General features: G+C 52.9%; 1 protein-coding gene across 5 annotated transcripts; it reads left to right on the forward strand.

Moving 5' to 3' along the window:
- Positions 1-1,772: 1,772 nt before the first annotated feature.
- Positions 1,773-14,171, forward strand: LOC121472845 (SLAM family member 9-like). Of its 5 annotated transcripts, none has more exons than XR_005983019.1 (6): positions 1,773-1,900; positions 5,454-5,816; positions 7,350-7,646; positions 9,127-9,266; positions 9,440-9,530; positions 10,117-14,169. XR_005983019.1 is itself a non-coding variant. In XM_041724378.1 (6 exons), exons 1-5 carry the CDS (start codon positions 1,828-1,830, stop codon positions 9,496-9,498), a joined length of 954 nt encoding a protein of 317 aa, XP_041580312.1. In that variant the 5' UTR covers positions 1,773-1,827; the 3' UTR covers positions 9,499-9,530; positions 10,177-14,171. The 5 variants fall into 5 exon arrangements, 4 of the variants coding, with proteins under 4 accessions (XP_041580312.1, XP_041580302.1, XP_041580332.1 ...); XM_041724378.1 differs by having other exon boundaries at positions 9,105-9,266; positions 10,177-14,171; XM_041724368.1 differs by having other exon boundaries at positions 9,105-9,266.
- The last annotated feature ends 11,394 nt before the right edge of the window (positions 14,172-25,565 follow it).

Raw genomic sequence — 25,565 nt, forward strand, 5'->3', positions numbered from 1 at the left:
GCCTCGGACTCAGCCCTGCTCCCCGAGGACGCAGAGGGGGAAGCAGGGCTGTGGCTGCTGGTGCTACTGGGTGGTGGTGGTGGGGGTTGTTGTACTACATTTATACCCTCCTCCCAGCACAGCTGCCAGGCGGGCCCAATCTGTTGACACACGAGGCAGGTAGGCTTTGCCCACAGTAGCTCAGCTTCCTGGTGGAAGTGGGAGTGACATCTCCCACCTGCCTTCCTGAAGCTCTGCTGCCAGCACACTGGTCTATCCTGTGCCCATCAAACGCCCGGGGCCAGTGGGATGGAGAAGGGGGCCCCCTTGAACCTGAGCCCAGGTGTCTTGTCGGGGAGACAGTGGGGGAGCAGGGAGTGCCCACATGAGCTGCTCCAGTCAGCAGCCTTGCAGGTCTGACTGCCTGCCTGGGGCTGGAGACACTGAGCTGTGGGTGATTCAGCCAGTGTGGCGGGGAGCTGTGATCTGCAAAGGGCTGGATGTCAGAAGCTTCGAGATTGCAACCACAGGCTTGTATCCTCTACTTGTGGGTGTGAGAATGAGAGAGGCTGCCCTGGGTCAGGCCTGGCCTCCCTCCCCCTCAGTATGCCAGGGACTTGGGTCAGGAAAGACCAGTGACCTAGAGCTGTAAAAAGTCCCTGGTGCTGGGCCAGCATGGAGGGTGTGCTGGCTGACCTTCCAGGGTCCTTGCCCAGCAGGTCCTCGGGGCTCCCTCAGGGCCCCCCTCCCCACCCCAAGCTGTGGTTTCCACAAGCAAATAGTCCTCACCCAGGAGGGCTCACCCAGGGCTGTGGGAATGGGGATGGGGACGGGGGCAGAGCCACTTGCTGCCCCTCCGCCTGAAGTGACCAGGGATTGAACTGCCCAGGTCTGGACTCCATCCCAGGGAACCCACAAGGCTCAGGGACGCCCTGGGAAGGGATCTCCCAACAGTGGGTGGGAGCCGGGACAGGACAGGGTTGAGGGCTCTCTGGTCTGACGGGGCTCAGAGTGGGTCGGGGGAGCCCAGACTGGATGTGGGGACTTGCAGCCACATGCTGGGACAGGACAGGCTGTCCTCCTGTTGCCAGAGGAGCCTGTCCCTCTGCACCCCTGCCTGTGTCGGAGCGCAGGTCCATAGTGAGCAGAGCCTCCCAGGGAAGTGCTGGCTGGGGTGCTGCTCCTGGGGGGGCTGTGCCCTATGTGTGGGGTAGGGCGGGCCCTAGACAGGAAGGACACGCCCATAGGGGCTGCGGGTGGAGGGTGGTGGACACTTCTCAGGAGAGCTTGGTTCTCGTGCTCACAAGTTCTTCCTGAGACACCCGGCAGTGATGCTCATAGAAACTCAGAAAGGAAATCTGACTGGTTAAATGGTGTAAAGACAGGACAGGCCCAAAGCAGGAGAGGTGCCCTGTCCTTGGCTCTAGGATGTGCCTCTGTGCCTGGCCATCGGCTGGTGCTGGCGAGCAGGGTCCAGGGCTGTTGGGGAGCCCAGGGACACAGGTCAGGGGCCCGAGGGGTGCAGGCTGGGGAGGTGAGACCACCAGGCTGCTTGTGAGCACAGGGTTGGGGCCTCCCCTGCACTGGGGCTCCTAGAGGGGGCTGTTCCTACATTTGCTCTGCAATGATCTCCTGATCCCACTGCAGGAGCTGAGATAACAGGAGAGACCTGAATGGGCTAATCTCCAATGGACAGAGAGGTCCTAGGGCAGTAGGCCCTGCCCTTAGAGGGTGGGACTACAGCTAAGGGCTGTTTGAGTGACGCCTTCCTCTTTTCCTCTGTGTTCTAGATGCTTCCCCTTCCCCCGCTCCCACAGCGGCGGAGGCCCAGCAGGGAGGCAGCCTGCCATGGGCCCCTGCTCAGGGGACCCCCACCTGGGCGGGGTCTCCTGGCTCCTGGGACTCACCAGCCTCCTCCTCAGTGAGTGGCCCTGGCTCCCGGGGAGGGAGGACCACCGGGCGGGCAGGGAGGCAGGAGCTGCGGGGCTGTCTGGTGTCTCTGGGGAGGAGCAGAGGAAGCAGCCCTGAGATATGGAGCACACGCGGTGCGTCTGGTTTCCAGCCCCGGCGGGGGGAGCGGAATGAACACAGGAGCTTCTGGCGGAGGCCAGGCTGGGAGCCCTGACCCTGGCTGCCTGGCTGCAGGATGGAACCCCCAGCAGGGGTGAGGCCAGGGGAGCCCGCAGCCCCCTGGGGAGAGGGATGGAGGAGACCACGCAGGGGCTATGGGGACCCAGGGTAGGGACAGACACCCCCTGGCCTGTGATGCTCAAGGGACCGGGCAGCCCCTGCAGCTGCTGTGCCCGGGTGGGGCTGACTAAGAGCCCAGGGCGGAGCTGGAGAAGAAAGCAGGTGTCCTCTGGCTCCTGGGGCAACATGAGGCCTGACTATGGTGACATTCTGCTGGAAAAGGAAGGAAAGGCGGCCTTCAGAATTCAAGGGGTCTGTGCCCCTGCTGCATGTGAGACTGTGTCTGGAACAGGAGACTGAGGACAGCTCCGGGTGGGGGTGCCCTGGGGGGTCAGGAGGGAAGCAGAGGGGTTCCGGGAAAGGGGACTGAAAGAAGGTCTGTGCTAACAGCGCTATTTTCTGTGTCTTACCTCATCAGACCATCTGCTTTTGTGTAACAAGTAAATAAGAACTTGCGATAGCTTTTTATTGTCTGTGGTGTTTGATTTGAGCATACTCTCTGAGGGCGACTCCCATTCTACGAAATTTCTGGCATCACTGGGCTTCAGTCAAAAGGGTGTTTACACGTTAAGAACTGAGCTTTGCAGAACATTGAGACCCTTTTAAGGAGTAACTACATGTCAACAATATGTGGACTTTCACTTTTCAATTTTTTTAATCTGACACATAAAGTAAATTGTAATTTCCTCCATAAGCATCTGGGTAGGAAGAGAAAGAAAGAAAGAAAAGAAAGAAAGAAAGAAAGAAAGAAAAAAAGAAAGAAAGAAAGAAAGAAAGAAAGAAAGAAAAAGAAAGAAAGAAAGAAAGAAAGAAAGAAAGAAAGAAAGAAAGAAAGAAAGAAAGAACCACAGAACACCTCAGACCCTGCTGACCAGACAGCAGTGCTGGGAGGGAGGAGCCCCTGGACAGAGCAGGGGAGGGGGGTGCAGGGCAGGGAGGGGAGGGGCCAGAGGGAGAGTTTAGGATTCCCTGTGGGGGAAGCAAGGGACTGGGGTCAGGGAATCCAGCTCCAGGTCTGCTCTGCCCTGTGTGACCTGCACAGGTTCACCCGATGGAGCCCCTCCTCTGGGAAAGGTCCCCTGGAAGTCCCCCCAGCTGTGACATCCTGGGACAGGGTGTGACCCCTGGTCTGGACTCTCCTGGGGCTTCTCCAAGCCTCTGCTCTATGTGGAACCTCCTGTCCTGTCCTAGTCCTGATCCTGACAAGTGCCGATAGCCAGGGAGCCTGTTTGGGGACCTTCAGAGCCAGGAGCCAGGCTTTTCGTCTCATGTCCTCATCCTTCCAAGAAGGGAGGGGTGCTCTCTCCAGGCCCCCTGGCGATCCCCTGGCCCTCTGCCCTCCCTGCCTCTGCTCCTGAGCAGGGGGTGCCAGTACTGTCTGAAGGAGCCCAGCTGCTCCCTGGTGTGGGGACGCGGAGGTGCAGGGCACCCTCAGGACAGGAACTGCAGGGGAGCCGATGAGAAGCTCCCAATTAAAAGCCTGGCCAGAGTACCTCAGCTTCTTTCTCCCTGCCCCCCTGGGCTGACCCCTCCGGCTGGGGCTCAGAGAGGGACACTGTTTGCTCAGGGGACTTGGGGAGCTGCCCTGGGGCAGGTGCCGTCCCGGAGACTGACCTGCTGCCCCTTGGGGAACCCCAAGGACACGGTCCCCCTTGGGGAACAAGGGCTGTGTTTCTGATTTATGCTTAGTGTCCTGTGTGTGCCACATTGTGCACATTTCACCATTAAATGAGGCCCGGGAGCTGACTGGGGTGGGGACGCAGGTCTACAGGACACTGTTCTGTCAGTGAATTCATGGGGGAGCCACCAGGTTCATTTACAGGAGAAATTCTCATTAAAATTAATATGGTATTGGAGGGCCCGAGTGGCCAGCGGGTAAGCGGCGGACTCTTGATTTGGCCTCGGTTCAGGATCTCAGGGTTGTTAATTGTGCCCCGGGTCAGGCTCCGTGGTCAGCAGGACGTATGCTTGAGTCTCTCTCCCCTGCCTCTCCACCACTTGCTCTCTGACGCTCTTTCTCTAATATCAATAAATCTTTAAGAAGAGATGTGGTCACTGTGTGTTGATGGCAAACCTAAGATTTATCAAGAAGAGTTCGCTGGGGTCTCTCAGGAGGGCAATGAGCGGAGGCCGGCAGGAGGGGACATGACCTGCTTTGATCGATTAGACTCCCCAGTCAGTTATCCCTGCACCTCCACACCTATGTGTGACAGGTACACAACCGTGTGTGACGTATTTACCCACACGTCTAGCAAACATGCACTCATATGTGACATGTGTGCCCCATGTGCTTTATATGCACCCATGGGGGTCAGATGCTCCCCCATTGGATGATCTATGTCCCTGAGCAGAGAGTCCATCCAAAGCAGCTCAGTGTGACAGTGTTTGCAGGGTGGGGGGGGCGGCGGGGAGAAACTTCAGGGACACGAGAGGGAAGCAGACCTGCAAAAGGGGCCATGTTCATGTGTTAAGTAAGAGACTTCCACATGTGCTGAGCACACAGACTGTTGGACAGAGGTGGCCCTCACCCCTCCCCATGTAGGCCTCTCCCCGGGTCAGCCCCCAACATGGCAGCGGGCTTTATCCCAGAGAGCAGGACACAGGGTGACTGCAAGACGGAGTCCCCCTCTGTGTGACCCGCTGTCCCTGAGGGTCGTCTACCACCTTAGCTGCTCCCTGCTCCCCAGAGGGGACTCCCTGGCTGCAGCCTCCACCCCAGGGGAGGGCGCCAGGGCCTGTGACCAGGTGGGTCTCTGCAGCCCAGTGAGCAGCTGCCTCCAGCAGAAATGCTCTTGGTAGGGACCGAAAATGTGCTAGAGCTGTTGTTGGTCCAAGTCCCATGCACTTCATCCTCTCGCTTTTAGGGGTCAAGACCCTGCAGGTGAGCGAGTTCGTGTGACCTGGTCAAGGGCACAGTCCCCTGGGACAGGAGTGATTCCAGCATCACTTCACATTCATGCATTCCCTGCCTTGAGGAGTCAGGGAGCACACGGGAGGGATTTCATGACAAGATGGGTTCTAGGGGGGACACTTGCGTAGCTCAGCAGTTGAGCATCTGCCTTTGGCTTAGGTTGTGATCCCGGGGGTTAGGACTGGGTCCCGCATCAGTCTCCTTGCGGGGATCCTGCTTCTCCCTCTGCCTATGTATCTGCCTCCTTCCTTGTATCCCTCATGAATAAATAAATAAAATCTTTTTTTTTTTTTTTAAAAAAAGATGTATTCTATGGTTTTCTCCTTTATTCCTACTGGAAAACCACTCACATTTTCTGTGTCCTATGCCCTAGGTGTCGGCAGCGCTGGGACCCAGACTTCTGGAAATGCTGTTTCCCTGAAGGGGATGCAAGGAGCTTCTGTGTTGTTTCATGTGATCAGAAATCCAGACTTGCCTCCAGTAGATGAGCTGGAGAAGATATCATGGGGCATTGTATTCAGATCGAACTACATAGTCATGCTGCAGGTCTTTCCTGGGGCAGAAGTTCCAGAATGGATCAACTGGCAGGACAAGTTCCAGAAGAGGGTCCATGTGCTCAACATAACCACCCTGAGGATTGACAACCTGACCCTGGAGGACACTGGGCTGTACCGGGCTCGAGACTCCTACACCAGAGGAAGACAATATGACCAGGATTTCCACCTGACTGTGTATGGTGTGTAGGCCCCTCCCCCAGCCCCAGAGCTGACCTCCTTCCTCTGTCCCTGGAGGGTACCCGCGCCCCGCTCACAGGGCTCCCCCCAGACCCCAGCCTTCAGACTCTCTCTTCTCCCCTGGAATCAGATGCAGGGTGTTCACCACAAATGCAGGCAGAGCTGAGAGTCACCCCAGAGATGGAATCACTTTGGTGCTTCGGGAGGGGAACCCCTGTGGGGGGAAGTGTGGATTTTGCCTCAACACTACTGTCCCCACAGGACTCAGGGTTCTCAGGCTGTCCCTTAGCTGTCTGTGCTGCTGGGACAGGCAAGGACACCTCAGGGGCTCACCACACCCCACCTGAGGGTCCTACTGTGCTGTCGGGCAGGAGTCAGACCCCAGAGCCTGTGCCTTGAGGTCCGGGTGTGGGCAGGGCTGTGATGGTCTCTGGAAGCTCCAGGGAGAATCCATTTCTTTTCCTGTCCCCCCATCCTGGTGGCACCTGCATTTCCTGGGTCGCGACCCTTTCCTCCACCTTCACAGCCAGCACTGCTGGGATGAGTGCTTCTGGCACTGGGTCCCTCGGACCTCCTCTCCTGCCTCCTTCTACTTGGGAGGACCCTGTGATCACATGGGGCCCATCAAGACATCCAGACCATCTCTGGTTTAGGCTCAGCTGGTTAGCAGCCTCAGCCCACCATTGACTTGGAATCTCAGACACCTTCAGGTTCTGAGGGTCAGCACTTCAGCATAGCTGGGGTCACTCGTCACGAAGTAGGACCCAGACTCCCACGTGTCGTTCTCACCCTTTCCCCCGATCCCCTTTCAGCCTCCGCCCGAGCAGCTCACTCACAGACTCCACTGGTCCAGCTCTAACCCTCCACAGATATAGGAGTTCACATGGCAGTCCTTGCTCAGGATCTCAGGGAGCATCCTGCTCTCTCCCTGCACCCCCCTCTGCCCAGGGAGCTGTCTGCTCCAGAGAGAGTGGCCTTGGCAGCCTCAGGTCCGACAGATTCTAAGCATCTGTGTTAGCCTGTTAGCCTGTCCCTTGACTTCATGGGTGGAACCAAAGTTCAGTGCATCTTCCAACCACACAGAGGGTGGTCTTTCCTAGGGGGCACCAAGGTGCCCCCCATAACAGTCTTTCATGGTGGGAACATGGGGCCAATTTCAGGGCTTGGGCATCATCTGAGCATAAGCACAGGCAGGCTCTAGATCCTGATAAATCAGGCCCTAGACTTCTCTTTCTTCTAGGGGACACCTCACTTTCTTTAACTAATTAGTCGTGGGTCAGTGGGCTCCAGCATTTATTTCTTCACGTGATAGTTTTAGTCTTTCTCAATCTACAGAAGTCACATAGAGCTGAACTCACTGGCTCCATCCTTATGCACATGCTGTATAATTGGTCACTTCCGTGTCATCTATAAAATGCTTTCACCATCCTGAGGGGGAGGAGGCCAGAGCTTCAGGGAGATTCCACAGGACAAAGCCTGAGGTGTGATATTTTCCACTCACATGATCCTCCGTCCTCTTGTCCTTCCTGCCGCAGAGCCCCTGCCCCTTCCCCAGATCAGGACCACGAATCTGTCCATCACCCCAGGCTGGTGCAACGTCACCGTGCAGTGTGACACCCCGGGAACCAGGGAGGACCTGACCATGTCCTGGGAGAGCAGGGGACTCCCCAGGGAGCTGGAACAACGAGAGGCCGCAGGACTAGCCCCCAACCCCTGGACCCTGGCTCTGAGCCTGCCCCTGAGCCAGACCAACGCCAGCCTCACCTGTGTGCTCAGGAACCAGGTGGAACATAAAACTGCTACCTTGGATCTTGGAAACATATGTGGCCACAGTAAGTGCATCCTGCAGAGGGGAGGGGCTCCTGATGCTCAGGCAGCCCTGGGTGAGGGTTTTTGGGTCTGTCCCTTTGTTTATGGCACCACCTGCCACCTGGGCACCCCATTCAGAGTCTGGCAGGCACATCCACCTTCTTTTGCTCTTGGGTGTTGCTCCTGGGCTCTCTACCCCCACCCTCACCCCTGCTGGTCCAGGCAGTACCCAGCAGGGACCTCTGCCCACCCTCACCCATCATTCCCTGTGTCCAGGGTGGTTTTCAGGAGGGGAGTTGGGGGATGTCAGGCGTCTGTGCCACCACAGGGGGTGTGAGCCAGCGACACCTTCAGGATTGAGGGCGGGGGCTCCTCTGCCCAATTGTGGGCTCACAGATATAGGTCACCCCACCTGCTGGCCTGGGTCCCGGATGTGCCCTGCTGTCCTCAGCCTCCAGCCTCTGGTCAGGCTCCTCCCTCTGCCCTCAGCCCTTCCAGGGCAGGATCCTCACTTCCCCTACTCCCATCCAGGGACCCCTTGGCTCCAGCTGGCTCTGGGCCCTGACACCCGAGCAGTCCCTGGGGCCACCACTGGGGGCAGGTGGAGCATGAGGAGAGTTTGACCCTGGGGTCTGGGCCTCGGGGCTCAGGCCCCGCAGGACCTGCTGCCGTTCTGCCCTCACACCTGCCTCCTCTCAGGAGCCCCCAGGGGCCCCCACACTGAGAGTGAGGCTCTGGGCCAGGATGAGCCTCCTCTGCAGCCCTAAGCCCTGGATGGCAGCGGCCACGTCTGCTTCTCCTGTGAATTCTTGTCTCTGCTCGGCCCTGGGCTGTTTGCTCACAGTCCGTGTTTCCCTGAGTGAATGAGTGACCCGGTGCCCCGTGTGCCCCCTCGGCCCTCCCCCCTCCTCCACCAGCTGCTGGGGCACTGCTGCCTCAGTATCCCTGATCCCAGGGGAGCTCATTGCTCAGGGACCCACTGGACCCTCTGGAAAGAGGCCCTTGCCTCCCTCTCATCCTCCTACCTGGCTCTTCCCTGCTTGGTCCCCTTCCCACCTGCCCCAGTGGGTGCTGGTTCCAGGATTGGCGAGGTGCCCCCTCCCTGTTCATGGCCCTCCTTCCTGGAAGGTGGCACCCACCCTGCCTGTCTGCTCCCTGCACTCCTCCCTTAGGACGAGGTTTCCCATCACCCCCTCCAGGAGGCCCTCCCTGACCACCTGAGTACAGGCTGGGAGCTCCTGTGCCCTGGGATGGCTCTGGCTGGCTCCCTGTGGCACCTTCTCACCGTCCTCCCACAGAGGTGTCCTAAGGGATTGGGCACCGTGTCCTGTTCCTCTCAGCACCCGGGCTTCAAGCAGGAGCTCGGGAAGTGTTGAGTGAAAGCACCTGCCATGCTGCTCCCTCCTCAGCTTCTGAGCAGGTGTCTCCAGATGTGTCCACATGCTGGGCAATGGGCATCTGTGCTCCTCTTGGTCCTTAAGCTTCTCCATCTCTCTGTGCGAGGGAAGCAGATCTACAGGGACAGAGTGATGCTGACCATCTACCTGGCATCCTGGGGACTGTTGTGGTCCTGCTGCTGATCCTGGGAGTTGGACTGTTCCTCTGGAGGACACGAGTGAAGAAGAGCCTGGAGCCTGGGAGAGGCAGGTTGCACTTCTCCTCCCCGGGCCTTGGACCCTGGGCTCCCTTCCTCCTGCATTTACTGCTCAGGGATGTCACTGCAGGAGGCTGGTGGGGGCAGCCATGTCCTTGGGGTCATAGAGGGGAGGGTACAGGTCCAGGGCTCAGACTTTAGCTCCCTCTGTTTATGTTTCAGGTGCAGGGTCCCAGGAAGAGCATAGGGACCCAATGATGGCATCCACTCTGCAGAGCTGAGCCAGCAGGGGTCTGGAGACAGCAGGGACCAGGTGAGGCTGGGAGAGAGGGCATCCTGGGTCCTCCCACATCCCTGTGTGCCTGGGTATGTGCTTGTCAATCCCCATCATCCACAGGGTCTGACCCTGATGTCCCTGGAATCCTTCCCAGACATACAGTATTATCTACAAAATTTACTTTGGGGCCCGTGTAGTGCTGGGTGATTAGTGGAGGTCATGTCAGCAGCATTGGGTCTGGGGGGTCCCTCTGGGGCCTCTCTGTCCATCTGCTGCTGTGGGAACCTCTGTCTGCATTCTAGGGTAGGGGTGCAGCACATCTAGAAGGGGAGAAGCTTCTCACTGTTTACAGTGAGGTCTGCAGTCCAGGCGGGGCCCTGATGTGGATTTAATTGGAAGAAGCAGGAGAATCCGGCCCTCTGGGGACACTTGTGTCATGGGCATGATGCTTGCAGCTCTGGTCTCACCTCTTCCTGCTCTGATTCCTCTGGTGAGGGACTGGATGGTCCAAGCATCAGTTAGTGTCTATGCTAAGTGGTTCTGCACACGTTCAGCATGAGACACCCACAGTGGTAGAACAAGAGGGAAACTGAGTCAATGTATTGGTACCAACATGTTCCAGGTCGGCTCAGCCTCAGCCTGGACACCCCTGGATGGACTCTGCTCTCCTCCTCATCTATAGGACAGCAAACTACCTTCAGACCCTCGCCCCCTGGACGCACCACTGTGACTCACAGCCTCCTACCTGGACCTTCTGAACAGCAGCCCACGGTCAGGCTGGGCCGAGAGCTATTCAGAGACGCGATGCCTCCGTGGCGGTCAGCGCCGGCCGAGTGCTGCTCTGTGGCCCGCACTGCTCTGACCTCGTGCAGGCTGGGACCTCCCGGGCCTCGTGCACACGCCGTGACGTGGGGGTCTTGTGCGCAGGGTCGGGTCAGTAGAAGGAGGCCTTGGAGGCTGACTCTGGAGGCCGCGCAGCTGGGAGCGCTGGGCCGGGACCCAGCCCGGGGATCGGGGATCCAGGGCGCGGCCCCCCAGCCCTCGGCTGTCTGTCCCGAGTCCTGGCAAAGCTCCCTTCTGTCCTGTCCTGCTGCAAATGGCAGAGCCTCCTACTGTTCAGGAAGAAATGGAAGTTTCTGGGTCCTACCAGTTAGCTTTTAACAGGCTGTGTGGATTGACACCTGCCTCCCTCCTTCTCCTGCCCCGGGAGGATGCTGAGGTTCTGGGGTCTCAGTGAGGATTCCCCCCCCACTGTAGGGACCTTCTCTGGGGACGTGTCCTGTGTGCATTACTCTCCCTGGTTGTCTCTCTGACCTGTGCCCCTTCCCTGCCCTCACCCCATCTCCCTGCCCCCCGGCTCAACATCTGAGCCCGCTCCTAGGCCTCACCTCACAGGGCCCCTAGATCACCAGGAGGTGACCCTGGTGGTACCCTTTCATGTTCCACACCCTGTGCCCTCGGGTCCCTACTAGCCACTCTCCTGGATCCCCCCACCCACCCACCTGCCACCCTCCCAGGCTCCTCAGCTGCCCCTCCAGGGCCCCTCTTCCCTCACTGGTGGTGCTCCTCAGGATTTGAGACAGCCTCCTTCCCATCTCCTGTGTCCTTTACTTCTGGGACCCCTGCTCCCAGGGCTCAGTGTCCCATCCCAGCAGAGATGCCTAGGCCTGCCTCCTCACCCGATGCCGTCTGCTAAGTCCCAGGCCCTGCACTGCAGCCCCTTGTCCTCATCCCTGCCCTTGTGTCCTCCCCCATCCTCTCTCCCAGGGTCACAGCCCAGCTGCCCTTTCTGTAACACCTGGGATCTGGTGAGAAAGAGCAGGAGCTCCCCTCCCACAGGAAGGAATGCAGAAGTAATTACAATCGCACAGTAAATGTGCCTGTTTTGTTCATGGGAGAGGTGGGAGCAGTTCACCTGAACCCAAGAAAAATATGGTAAAGTCACCTCTTGGTATGGGACGACTTTTCTCTCCTTATGTGCTCTTCCACCATTCCACCAGGTGACACAGCTCCCTGCTATTCACCTGAATTAGTAATTCAAGCAGGACAAACTGAGTCTCAAATGTCCCTTCCTCTCCATCTCCCAGCTGAGCCTCAGATTGCACTGGAAGCAGGTAGATCCCCTGAGAACAGAGGAAAGCAGAGAGGCTTGTCATCCCCAAACCTCCTCTTCTGCACAGGAGCCCGCAGGCATGCACACACACACACACACACACACACACACACACACTCACACACACCACCTTCCAGCCACACAGCTGCATGTGCCTCAGGACGAGGGCTGTCCCACAGACACCTAGATCACAGTGTCAGCAGGACTCTGAGTATCTGAGGACATTGTCAACATCTGGAAGGTGGCAGAGCAGGTCGGTGTCTGAATCTGCATACATTTCTGAGCTCAGCTCCCTTCCCTGCAGGATCCCTAGGGCTCCCCCTTGGTGCTGGCGGGGAGCAGTAAACACCATTTCTGGTCCGTGGGAGTAGTAACCACAGCGGGTGCTCACTGCCTCAGTAGCCACACCGCACACAGTCTGTGACAGAAGTGCCCCAACTTCATGTTTGCATGGTTTCTGTGTTCAGTTTAGACCAGACAGTAAGGGTGTGAGGATGGAGGTGAGGACTCGAAGCCACAGCACCTCCCACAGAGCCTCAGGGGCCCTCCCAGCACCCGGGCTCTGCCCCTGTCACCCATTCTGTTGAGCTCCACTAGATGCCTCCCCATCTCTGCAGAACACTCAAGACCCCGGTGCACTCCCCTCGACTGGGAGTACACACTTCTAAATCTGTGTTCCATTCCTGACTAGTGTGAGGGTGGGTCCCTTCTCTCCCTGTGGGCCTTCTGTCCTGCTGCCTTGCTGAACTCACGTATTAGTCCAGGGATTTTTCTGTAGAGTCCACGGGACTTTCTGTGCAGACAAACATATAAATAGTGTCTATGATAAACACAAGTTTTCTCTTTACCTTTTTAATCTATATTTTATTTTATTTCTTTTTCTTGTTATTGCACTGCTCAGACTTGCAGGTGAATGCTGAAAAGCAGTGGGGAGAGCAAACAGCCTTGTCTCCTTCCTAATCTTAAGGGAAAAGCTTTCAGTTTTTCACCACTATTAGTGATATTAACTTCAGGGATTTTTGTCAATATGCTTTATTAGATTTATCAGTTTTACTCTCTCTGCTCTTTTCTTATTTCCTTTCTTCCACTTGCTCTGGGTTGCTCTCCATTTGCTCTTATCTTTGTAGATTCATAAGGTAAATGCTTAAATTATTAACTTCAAGCATTTCTTCTTTTGCAACATCCACCTGTCATCATATATATTTCCCTAAAGCACTGGGTTAGCTTGTTTTCACTCATTTTGAATACTTGTATTTTTATATCCATTCACTTCAAATATATAAAATTTCCCTCGAGACTTCCTCTTTGAGTCATGAGTTATTAAGAAGTGATTTGTTTAATTTCTGCATGTTTTCAAATTTTCCTGTTATTAAATTCGACTCAAGAGGCTCCTGCATAGCTTAGTGGGTTCAATGCCTGCCCTTGACCAAGGTCATGATCCTAGGGTCCTGGAATTAAGCCTTGCATCAGAATCCCTGTTTGGCAGGTGTCTGCTTCTCCCTTCCCCTTGCTCATGCTCTCTTTCTCTAATGAATAAAATATTTACAAAAATTTCTACTCTATTTCTATTATGGTCAGAGAAATATGTTATTTCAAATATTTAAAAATACTCACGGTTTGTGTTAGTACCCAGGATAAGACAATACTTTGGGGAGTTCTCCAGGTGCACTTGAAAGGAATGTGTTGTTTGGTGTTAGGGTTGAATATTCTCTAAATATCAATGAGTTTGAGTTGAGTCATGGTCATATTTATCGTGTGTGTTCTTGGTGATTTTCCATTCCCTTGGGCCACTCTCGGGGGAGGATGCTCTGTTCTCTGACTGTGGCAGTGGATCCATGTGCTTCTCCTTCAGATCTGTCAGCTTTGCTTCATGTGTTCGGTGCTTTGCTGTTAGGCGCTCACACACGTCGGCTTCTTCTCCCTTGTTGCATACTTGACCTTTCCTTATTATGTACTTTTCTTCTTCATCCCCAGAAATGTTCCTTGCTCTGAAGTCTTCTCTCTCTAATGTTAATTGGCCCTTCTAGAATTCTTTGGATTAGTGATTTTGTAGTGTGATAATTTATTATGTGTATCAGCTTGGCTAGATTCCAGTGCTAAGAGGCACGGTCAAGCATTATTCTGGATGTTTATATGAGGAGATTTTGGATGAAATACACTTACAGGGATGAACATTGAGTAAAGCAGACTGCCCTCCACAGTGTGGGTGGGCCTCATCCAATCAGTGGAAGGCCTGAGCAGGAGGAAAGACTGACCCCCCTGAGCAAGAAAGAATTCGACAGCAGGTGGCCATGGGACAGGCACTGCAGCACAGGCTCTTCCTTCTGTCTCGAGCCTGACCACCTTGGACTTGAACCCCAGCAGCGGATCTTCCCTGGGTCTCAGCCTGGCTCACCTGGTGCAGGCTCTAGACCCCTCAGCCTCTCTAGTCATGTGAGACCCTCCTGACAGTAAATGTCTCCATGCTTATCAAGATCCTATGACTCTGTTTCCCTGGAGAATCCTGACTCCTATCCACAGCCCAGCTTTCCCATCGTTTCTCTGCTAACCCAGTGCTATCAGGCCACACTGGGAGCTGTGGTTACAGGGTGACATGGGCCCTTCTGTATCCTGTTGTCTGGGTGCTCCTCCACCTAAGGTGCTGCCTGGCCATCCTCTCCTGGTCCTGCTCCTGCCCCATCCCAGCACCCACAATGAATGGCCCCACAAAAACCACATCACCCTGCTCTCCGTGCAGGGCAGTGGTTTTCCCTCGGGTGATTTTCCTGAGATTCTCTCTCACCCTCTTCTCATCCTACCTTCTCTCCCACTCTTACTGACTGTCCCAGTGAGTGTCCTGCTCCCTTGTGGTCACAGGGGACCGGCCAGCCTGATGGGGATCCCAGGAGACCTTCTGTCCAATGAGACCACAGCCGGGGCATGAACATCACTCCCCAGAACTGGATGCAAAGGAAAAACAGGTGAGAAGGAGGAACTGGGCAGAGATGCCTGGACATGCTTGTCCTTCCAGCTCCTGAGGTTCTTGGGACAAGAAGAAGGTAACGCATGTTATCAGTGCTGCTCATCAAAGCAGAATTTCTTTCTTTTTTTATATTTTATTCAAATTCAATTTGGCAATATATAGTGTAACACCCAGTTAAAGGCAGAGTTTCTTTCTTTCTTTTTATTTATTTATTTATTTATTTATGATAGTCATACAGAGAGAGAGAGAGAGGCAGAGACACAGGCAGAGGGAGAAGCAGGCTCCATGCACCGGGAGCACGACATGGGATTCGATCCCGGGTCTCCAGGATCGCGCCCTGGGCCAAAGGCAGGCGCCAAACCGCTGCGCCACCCAGGCATCCCCAGAGTTTCTTTCTTTAAGAGTTTGAGTAAATTCTGTTTACAACAGTAAAGGACCAGCTAGAAGGAGAGAAAGGGTGACAAACATGGACAGAATTGTGCCCTGTAGCCGGAGTCCAGCCACAGCCTGGCTCTTCACTTGCCTCACACCCGGGGGGAGGGGAGGGAGGCTTGAGGGCACGAGAGGAGCCGAGTCCCCGGGAAGGCCAGGACCCATGATCCCCGAGAGCTGCGGCCCTGACCGTCCACCTTAGAGGGCTGCAGGAAGGGAACCTCAATGGCTCCATGATGCAGACAAACCCAGGGGATGAGACCTGAGGCTCCATAAATCTCTCAGTGGATCAGTCCTTCCACTGCGCCCCCATCCAGGTGCAGTAGGGGGACCCAGGAGCCTCGGGCACCTCTAGTCCCTCTGCCTGTCGCTCCCTTCTGAACCTCCACATTCGTGGGCATCAGTGGTATGGACCGACGCTGGGTCCTCGTCAATCAACTCTCTTCCAGCTTGTAAAGTTCCTGCTTCCTGACTTCTTTTGCAAAAGTGAACAGATGGAGCGTGTGTGAGGATGGATCTGTCCTCTGCTTGCTTCCCCGTGTCAGCTGCACCGGTGCTGCTCACCAATGCTGCTCGCGCTCAGGGGCGGCCTTAGTCTCATGCTGTTTCTCCCTCAGGAGCCTGTGGGCAGCCTGAGGTTAGAAGCCTCATCTTGTTCTGTCATATTACCTGACTTCTACAGAGTTGCTTCCTGGTAGCTGTTAACAATTGTGGTTTGGAAGATGTGAAACATTTGCTTAGACATAAATTGTCCCTCTCTGGCTGCTAGGGGAGACCAACCAAGCCTGCATATCAGATCCACAAAGTTGAGTGTCACTGTCCCTGCTGACTCCCTACTCAGAGGTGCCCACCAGTTTCTGCCTGGAGAAGTTCCAGGGCCTCCCATGAACGGATCTGCACAGTGTGCATCCAGCCAGGGGAACCCAGCAGTGTGTGACTCACTATATGCTGCTAGGATCATGTTTTACTCCATCTGCCCTCATGCTGCTATTCCAAAGGGACTCCATCACATCAGTCTGACCAAGTGAGAAAGAAGTAGGCAGCACACTAGTTGTCTTGGCACCAAGAAAGGTACCAGAAATGGATTATAAATCCCATGAAAATCAAGGGTCTTGACATCATAGTGAAGTTTTTAGGGGTCCAAGCATTTGAGGGAATAGCAGGATATCCCTCCAAATTGAAAAACAAATTAGTCTTCCACATATGCCCTGTCATGAGGAAAGAGATATGGTGTTTTCTAAGCATGTTTGTGTATCTGGAGTCACATTTATCACAACTGGGTGTGCTATGTCACTGTATTTACCAGTAATCAACACAACAGCCAACTTGGAAGAGTAAGAGAAGATTGCTACCTGGTGCGGGCTACAAGGTAAGTAGCTCTGCTTTTGACTCTTATGGTCCTGGAGCCCCACAGGTGTTTGAAGTGATATTGAGCTATTTAATTGCTCCGTGGGGCCTGATAGAAGCCTCTGATATTAAGCAGAACCACATCTTCTTTGGAAAGTAATTTTTATCTCATATAGTTTTAGGCTTGATGTTGGGCTCTAGGAGACACTCAGCCGTGCACCTTGGGACACACCAAATGACTGTGTTCCCCTGCCAATTGTCCTCAGCTGCACATTTCCTGATCCACGAAATCATACAATCAATCATGTCTTGTTCCCTTCCATTATCACATGGAAGTTACATACAAGCCTAGGCCCCAGCAGGACCTGGTGACACTACGAAGTTGCACAAATGGGCCCCTTACAATCCCGATGCGTCTGCTCTTGCTGCCAAGACCATCTCTAATGCTGGTGGAGACAGGGTGAGAGGACATATGGAGATCCACAGAGCCTATATCTGCACGTGGTTAGATCCTAAGTAAAACATAATCAATTGTCCTAACTTGAAATCTTGTCCTGGTAGCATACTGAGTGAGTACATTCCAAAAAGTCACTCATGAAGCTATGAGCTAGACATTGGTGTTCACCCAATGGAACCACCTGTCCTTAAGAATTCAGAAACTTTGCTGGGTGGGGAAGGAGGCCTGTGGCCAACTCTGGGCTGATGGGGGCCTCCTCCCTGCTCCACTGGCTGCCCAGAGTCTTCTGAAGCCTGCCTGGTGCTGACAGAGGAACTTCCACCAGGCTGTTCTGGCTCTGCTCCTGGAGGACACCTGGTCCCAGGAGCAGCAGACATTTGCAGAAGCACAGTGCCAACAATGAAAGACAGGCCACAGTGTGGTTAGCAGGTGGGGAAGTGACAGGTAGAGAAAGTCTGCAAGGTCTGCTATCAGAGACCATGTATGAGTTTAAAGCTACAAGTGCTCTTTCTCTGTGAAGTCAATGCCTGGTGGGATTCCCACGAGCGTTTGGAAAAGTGAGACTTGCACGTGAGGCTTGTGAGTACATATCAACCATAGGGAAGGAGAGGCCTCTGCAGATGTATGGGGATTTATTAGAGAGTGACAAAAAGTTGCAGAGCATTATGGGAGAATCTTTAAGCAAGTCTTACAGGTGAGGCCTGGGCTTCAGTAGTCCAGCCTGCAAATTACAGTACAGCAGATTTGAGGATGAAGTTGAGATGCTGGCAGTTCACCAGCAACTTGTTGGGTGGGGCACATCAGTCAGGATCAGGGATTGGGAGGCAAATGCAGGTATGCTAAGCCCCTAAAGTTAGATTTGTGCAAATCAGCCTTCTGGTTGATTTCTTCTGGGGAGACAAGGAGTGTCCACCTCTAGCCTCAGAAGCAGCCTCAGCCCAGATATGTAGGGAGCACTGTCAGATGCAAAGGCCACTAATTAATCTTTGTGCACGTGGGATGGAGCAAGGAGTTGCCACAGGTATGAGTACCTGCCCTTAGTACCTAGCAGTCCTCATGCATGTCGTGTAGATTCAGGCAAATCAAAGTGCTGCCTGGATCCTGGAAGGCAGAAAGTCCTAGCGGCTTGTTTCAAGTTGAGGCAAGAAAGTATAATATCAGCACAAGCACCAGAAGCAAATCCTACCCTGGGAGTCCAGGAATTAAAGCCAGGAAATGAAGAGGTGTCAGGGTGATAGGAAGTTTGAGACGGAGAGGTAAAAGACCTGAGTAGATAAACGTTTCTGCTCCCCTTGGCAGAAGGATGCAGTCTTCCAGCGTCGGCCCTGACCTGCAGCGGGCAGGCTGGATGAGCAGACCTGCTCTAAAGCCCAAATGTGGCTGGTTTTGATCCAATAACGGTGGCACATGTCCCGCTGGAAATCCCAGCACCTCCTGCTGGTAGAGGGGGGACCCTGCCTGACTGGGTTGGACAGGTGAAGCCATGTTTGGTGAGCCAGTGCCCAAGTTCTACCTATTCCTCCCCCCCTCGTTAGGAAAAGGACAATGTGTGAGATCCCACAGGACAGGACAGCCCTGTGTCACAGCTAACTATTGTGGTTTGTCTCCTCATTTCCCACCCTGGGGGACAGAATGTGCAGGGAGCTACAAGTACTCCTCCAAGAAGATGTGATAAGACACAGAAAGCTTTATTCACCAAGATTCCAGAAGTTCGGGAGGCAGACCGGTCCAAGGAGGACACAGGACAAGTATTCAGAGCGGAGAGACTGTACTCCCCTTTGAAGGAAGTCTACTTGTTAGGGGAGGCTGTCTTGGTGAGGAGGTGCACCGTGAGGGGTGCCGGCAAGGCGGTCAGGCCATGCATCAGCCCCCTTAGGGCCACCTCCGGATGCCAGATGGAGTCACCAAGCTGGCCAGGCAATTCGCTCAAGTGGAGCATTTAGGTGGGATGCAAAAGTGGCAGATCTGAAGCCCGTCTGGGTTCCTAATGGAGAAAGCAGAAAGGGGGCCATGAGGCTGCAGATCTCAAACATTACCGAAGCCTGAGGTCAGGTTGTTCATCATGGGCTGCAAAAGTGAGGTTCAGGCTAAGTTTAATGAAGTTCCCATCTGAGTTACATAAAGATGACATTCCAAGAGCTGCAGGAGCAGATGAACTCCTGGCCATTGGGTTTTCAGGGAGCCCGCAGCAACACGAATCGGTCATGCCTCTCGCAGGAACTGAGCTGGTGTTCCTCCTCCTCTGAGCCAGGGCCACCCCGCCCCCCCACCACGGCCGTGACCCCAGACAGAGCCCTTCACTGTGAACCCTACAAAGGAAATGAATCAACAACTTCCCAGAATATTCTGAACAACCACTTCTCTTTCTCTCACCTCGCCCAGCCCACGTGACTAGCGAGCATTTCCCTTGGACTTTTCTTTTTAGTTTGACTTGTACTCTGTCCAGAAGAAAACTCAGTCTCTCTCTCGATGCTGTGTCACAGAAGCTGTCTGCAACCGCTTGCGCCATGTTTCACACATCTCTGCTTCTGGATATTCTCTACAAGCCAAGTCTAGGGTGGATGATTGGGACAGGAGAGAGGGAAAGTCTTTCCCCTGGACAAATTCCTTTTCGTCAAAGCCAACAAGTGGACTCGAATGCACTGGGTAGTCATCAGGGCAGTAAACGAAACAGGATGCCATCTTCATATATCAAACTGACAATCAGGAGAATAATGTCCAGCATTGGCGAGGCTCTGGGAGAATGGGAACTTGCGTACATGGCGGTGGGAATATAAACACTCACAGTCTTTCTGGGGAGTGAGCTTGACAGTATGTTGTAAATGTAGGATGCACTTTGACCTCGACATTAAAAAGAAAAAAAGATTTTATTTATTTATTTATTTGAGAGAGAGGAAGTGAAAGAGATGAGCAAGGTAAGGAGCAGAGGGAGAAGCAGGGTCCCCACTGAGCGGGGAGCCCGATGTGGGACTCAATCCCAGGACCCTGAAATCATGACCTGAGCCGAAGACAAATGCTTCACCAACTGAGCCACCCAGGCGCCACCATTTTGACATTGAAATTCTACTTACAGGAACACATTGCAACAGGAGCAAAGCCTTATCAAGGCTCAAAGAAACATGTTTAAGGATGCTATTGCTGGAACCACTAGTTGCCTACCCAGTGTCTATTCTTTCCATTTCTAACTGTATATTTGGTGGTAATTAGGTCAGTTATGAAACAGATATTTCCCAGACCTTTGCAAGACAGAGGGCTAACAAAATGCAAGGAAGAATTCATTGCGTGGAACTTGAGGAAAAGCCCTCTCACCCTTCCCCTCTTTTCTTTTTTGTGGTGTCTAGACCTTGTGCATGATGGCTAGAGCCATAGCAGCCATTTTGTGACCTTGAGGCAGGAAGCCACACACTAAGGAACAGAAAAATGCAAGAAGTATAGGACCTCGATACCCCATTTCTGCCCTGAATTGCTTGCCTAGAGATTTTTTCTGAACACCAGAGAAAAACTATGGCTTGTTTAGGTCAGCATGATTAGATCTCTTTCAAGGGCAGCCAAGTGTGCAGGAGCCCCCTCTTCTTCAGGGTTTCACAGTTGGCAGCCAACCGCAGTCAGGAAGTAGATGATGCATGCATTCTGATGCATGCTCAGAAGCTCAGTAGGAGGTGGCCCCATGCTGTGTCACAGTGCCTATGTCATTCCTCTCTCTTCCTCTCATCACATGGGCTTTTTATCATCTCACAACATCATATGAAGAAGGGTGAGTGTAGGACAGTACAAAATTTTGAGAGACCACATTCACATTGCTTTTATTACAGCATATTGTTATGATTGTTCTGTTTTTATTAGTTACCACTGTTAATCCGTAGCTGTGCTTAATTTGTAGATTAAAATTTATCACAGATATATGTGTGTATAGGAAAAAACAGTATATATAGGGTTCAGTACTCTGTGCTTTCAGGCATCATCGGGGGTCTAAGAATGTATCTCCCAGGGAAGGGACCCTTACTGAATTCTTAACAACGCTGGTTGGAACATTGCTTTAAAATAGAAGAATAATATAAGCAGTCTAAATATCCCTGGCTTCCCCTTTCTTGAGGTTTCCCAGCTCTGGTCTCAGTAGGCAACACCCTGACCCTCAACCTCTTTCTCATAGCAAAACTTGAGCTTAGCTCTGCTTGCACACATTCCTCCCACAGTGCCAGAGAATCAGATGTGTAATTCAAATATTTCTAAATTCTTGGTAAAGAAGACATAGAGTCAACCAGAATCAAGAATTATAAGCTGTGCATAAAACCCAAAATTATATAAACAAAAACTGAGAAGTCAGAGAGAGAGCAAACATGCTCCATTTTCACTGAACTAGGAGCAGAAATAGCCATCTGGTCCTAGCATTGAGTAGGGACAAAGTAGGCTTAAACTCATTATTTACAGGAAACTGCTAGTAAAATTGAAAAAGGATGTTTACCTTCAGAATCATTGGGAGGCAGAGAGGCAAAGAAAGTCTGTGTAAGTGGTCCATCAATTGTATGGCAAAATGGCAAAAGATAAGTTAAAATACTTTCAGTGGGTAATCTCACACATAATAACATATTTATTAATTTGTGAATTGCACATTTTAAAGCAGATGCCACAAATTAAACCTGGTAAAAATAGGAGATATCCATATCCAAGAAACAAACAATATTTTAATATCTGGCAGTTTGTGATGGCTTCATACAACATTAGCTCATCCTCCAAGGCTCAGAATGTGTTTGGAGTAAGAGCTCTATCACAGCAGTAGAGGCAAAGCTGTATTTCATACAGTCTTCTTGACTAGTTGACAAGTTTGAATTTTTGAATAAAAAAATCCAGGGCAGGGGGATCCCTGGGTGGCTTAGCGTTTTAGCACCTGCCTTCAGCCCAGGGCCTGATCCTGGAGACCCGGGATCGAGTCCCACATCAGGCTCCCTGCATGGAGCCTGCTTCTCCCTCTGCCTGTATCTCTCTGCCTCTCTCTCTGTGTCTCTCATGAATAAATAAATAAAATCTTAAAAAAAAATCCAGGGCAGGGACATCTAAAAGCTAGGGGAATTTAGAATGTTTACATCATTCCTCTATATAAAGCCATGTTACACAAACATCCATGTCTGTTAGAAATACATGTGGGGGCTAGTCAGAGAGATCTCATCCTGGTGACTTCAACAGATGGGAATCTGTGGCGAGCTTCTTGTCTAATTTAATTAGGTCATCTGTTCTGCCTCATAATTAGCAGACAAAGAACTCTGCCAGGCGCCAAAGAAGGGCCTGCTCCATCTTTTTTTTTGGTTCTTGTCTCATGTGTGTTATCTTCAATCTATGAATGTTTGGGACTATTTGTTGAGAAACAAATCAACCTGGTCAGTTAAGAAACATCCACACTCCCTAGACGGCAGGAATCTGGAATTGACTCAATGAAAGCAGGGCCACTCAAGGGGTAGTTCACTCACACATGACTCTGACCAACAGATCAAACCAGGGTGCCAGGCAAATTCTGTTACATGTTCAAAGAGGGCTTTTTCCCTGATCAAAATAAAAATATAAATAGATGTATATTCATATTTTCTTTGTACACCGCAGTGGATCATCTCACATTGACACACTTTGGAGACCAGTACTTTATCTACAAAGATAAAGATAAAGATAACGTTTTCATTTTATTTTAAAATGTACAGAAAAACATACACAGAGGAACCATATGTGAATGCTTGTGAGTGCCTAAAGCATGGGCGGGAGACCTGAATAGACATTTTTCTAAAGACACGCAGATGGCCGATAGGTGCATGAAAGATGCTCAATTTCACTGATGATCAGGGAAATGTAAATCAAAACCTTCACCTGTTGAGGGAGGGGGATGTGCAGGGCTGAGGGAGGGCTTGTGGGGGGTGCAGGGTGAGGCGAGGCAGAGGGAGAGACTTGTCCCAGCCCACGACAGGGATGAAACGGGGAAGAGAAACTCAAGGTTCCACACTGTGGACTCCTTGTGGGGCAAAGTGTTTCCTTTTCAGACCCAGATGCTCCAGGACAGCCTCCCCCTTCGTGGGGGGCAGATCAGAGGGGTGGCTCTGGGGTAGATGTGACCAGAGCGGGGGTGCTCAGGAGGCAGGTATGAGGGAGGAGGGTGGGTAGCCGGGGGCTTGCTGGTGTCAACATCCTGATTTCTCCAGACCCTTCAAGGGTTGAAGAAAGGAAGGGGGGCCAGAGCCTTTCTGGGATGCCTTCAAATTCCCCAGGCTGGGGAAACCACCGTCAACACCCTCAGGAAAGGCAGTTATTTATGTGTTCTGGGGCCCCAGGCTGAGTCATCAGTCGCTCACAGTCTCATTGCCCAGAGTCCTGTTCTGTCCTCGGAGCTGTGTCTACACACTCAGGCCCTGTGTGCACCCCCTACACGTCCCCAGCCTGCTTGTATCCCGGCTCCCAGGCTGAGGGCACGCGTGTGAGTGACGGACCAGGACAGCCTTCCATTGCCCTGACATCAGGGACAGCTGAGCTGTGTCACCCTCTGCAAATGTGGGGTGGGGCAGGGAAAGGGAAGTTCCCTTCTTATCGACTTTTCCTTGGGTTACAAGCTGTTTCTAGGCTCTCGTGGGTGGAGGGCGTGTCCTGCAGGCAGCCTCATGTGAACCAGGCTCCAACTTGGTGGCCTGGACCCGCCCTTGTCCCCACAGCACCTTACTGGCACATGGTGGGGGGAAGGGAGGGAGAGGGAGCTGAGTCTGCGGTCGGACCCACTGGATCACTAATTCTGGTTCTGTCCCATATTGGCCGGAAGATTTTGGGCAAATTGTGCATGTTCTGGAAAACTGGCTTTACCTTTCTCAGCTTTGTTTCCATCACTTGTGAAATGGGTAGAATAATCTGAAACTCAAGGCGTTATTTGCAGATTGAAGGAAAGAGTGCCCCTCCAGCCAGAGCCTGACACGGGGACACAGATCGCTCATGGGTGTGATGTGACACATGTCTCACTGAGGAAAAACCTGCCAGTAGTCACAGGAAAAGAAGGAAACTGGGGTGGTTTCCTTGTTTCATCATTGACAGTTTGCCCACGATCCAATGGTTTAAAATTAGAACAGAATTTCCTTTGCGGCCAGAGGGGGTCCTGGTGGGAGACAGATGGCACCCTCTCCTCTGCCCCCCACCCCTCTGCCTCCATCGTTGCTACATGAGCAGAGGGCGTGAGCACAAGTGGCAGAGAAGAGACAGATAAGGTGCATGAGCACGACAGATGGTTGTCCTCACAGGAAAACACACAGATGCAAATGGAAAATTCTGGTCACCCTATTTGCCTGTCAAATTAACACACTTGTATCTCTTGTATTGAGAGTCCTGAGTACATAACAGGGGTGGGACAGGCACTCTCATGTCTTATGGGCCAATGTCCCCCAGCTCAGGGGTCAACCCCAGGCAGCTGGAAAGAAGACTGCCCCACCCCCCGGCCCGAGCTCTCTGAGCAGGTAAGGCCAGGACAGAGGGCCATGGGGCTGAGGGTGCAGGGAGCCGCCTGCCAGGCTGGTCAGTGGCTGTCCCCATCAGTGGTGACCTGGGCTCCTTCCTCCCTTCTCCTCTGTGTGGGCTTGTCCCCCAGAGAGAACGGTTCCTGTGCTGGAAGCGTGTATTAGGTCACTTACCCCGGGGTTTCCAGCAGCGTCTGGTTGGATTTTCTGGTTCACTTTCTAACATCTCTCCATCTCCAGGCGCTGTTGTTAGGTCCACAGGAAGAAACTCTCCATGTGGCCTGCTTCGTGTCAGCTACCTGAATCTGTATTCTGTCCACAGTGACCACTGTCACCCCTGCCAGCATGTTGTTGACCTGTCCCTGTGGACGGATTTCCGTCTCTGTCTCTTCAATCTCTCTGTGTCATTAGGTGATGCGCCGAGCACATGGCTGCAGGATCGAGGCGGGGTCTGTGTGTAATCGGGGGGCGTCCTGCCCTCAGACACAGTTCAGGCCTACACGGTGGACCTGCTCCTGACCTTTCATGGCCTCTGTTCACCATTGGTCAGCATCCTTGGCTTGCCCTTACTCGGAGGGATAGCGTTCTCGTCAATCTAATCGTCTCTGGTGTGCTGGAAGTTATAGCACCTTGTACTTTAATCCTAGTGGACACGAATCTTAAATTTTTACTGCAACATTTAAAGATAATCAGTATTTCTTCTTTCTCTAAATAAAACAAGAACTTCAGCATGTTTTTCCCCTGTATCCCCAACTCCTCTCATGTGGTGTTTATTGCATATATGAGAATAGATACAATTATTATCACCTGTATAATCACCATGTATATATATTATTATAGAATTTGGGGGGCACCTGGGTGGCTCAGTGGGTTAAGCCTCCGACTCTTGATTTCTGCTCAGGTCATGATCTCAGGTGATGAGATCGAGCCCCACATCGGTCTCTGCTCTCAGCACATAGTCTGCTTGAGATCCTCTCCTTCGGCCTTCTCCCTGCTCGCCTAGCTCTCTCTCCCCTTCTCCCTCCAATACATAAATACAATAAACCTTTTTTTAAAAAGAATTATCACACTCATCATGATCACTGAATTCTGTTGACACAACTGAGCATGGAAGGGCCTCAGCCCTCTGCCCTGGGCTGGGAGTCAGAGCCCCTGGGCAGTAGGTCCCTTCCCCAGGGCCATAGTCAGGAACGTCCCACCGCTGAGTCACTTGGTGGACCTGCGGGTCCCCTGCCATGTCCTCCAGTGCTGAACATCGCTTTCTCTTTTGTCTCCTTCTGCCCCAGAGCCC

Source organism: Vulpes lagopus, chromosome 1 (genome assembly GCF_018345385.1).
Source record: "Vulpes lagopus strain Blue_001 chromosome 1, ASM1834538v1, whole genome shotgun sequence".
NCBI classification, from domain to species: Eukaryota; Metazoa; Chordata; class Mammalia; order Carnivora; family Canidae; genus Vulpes; species Vulpes lagopus.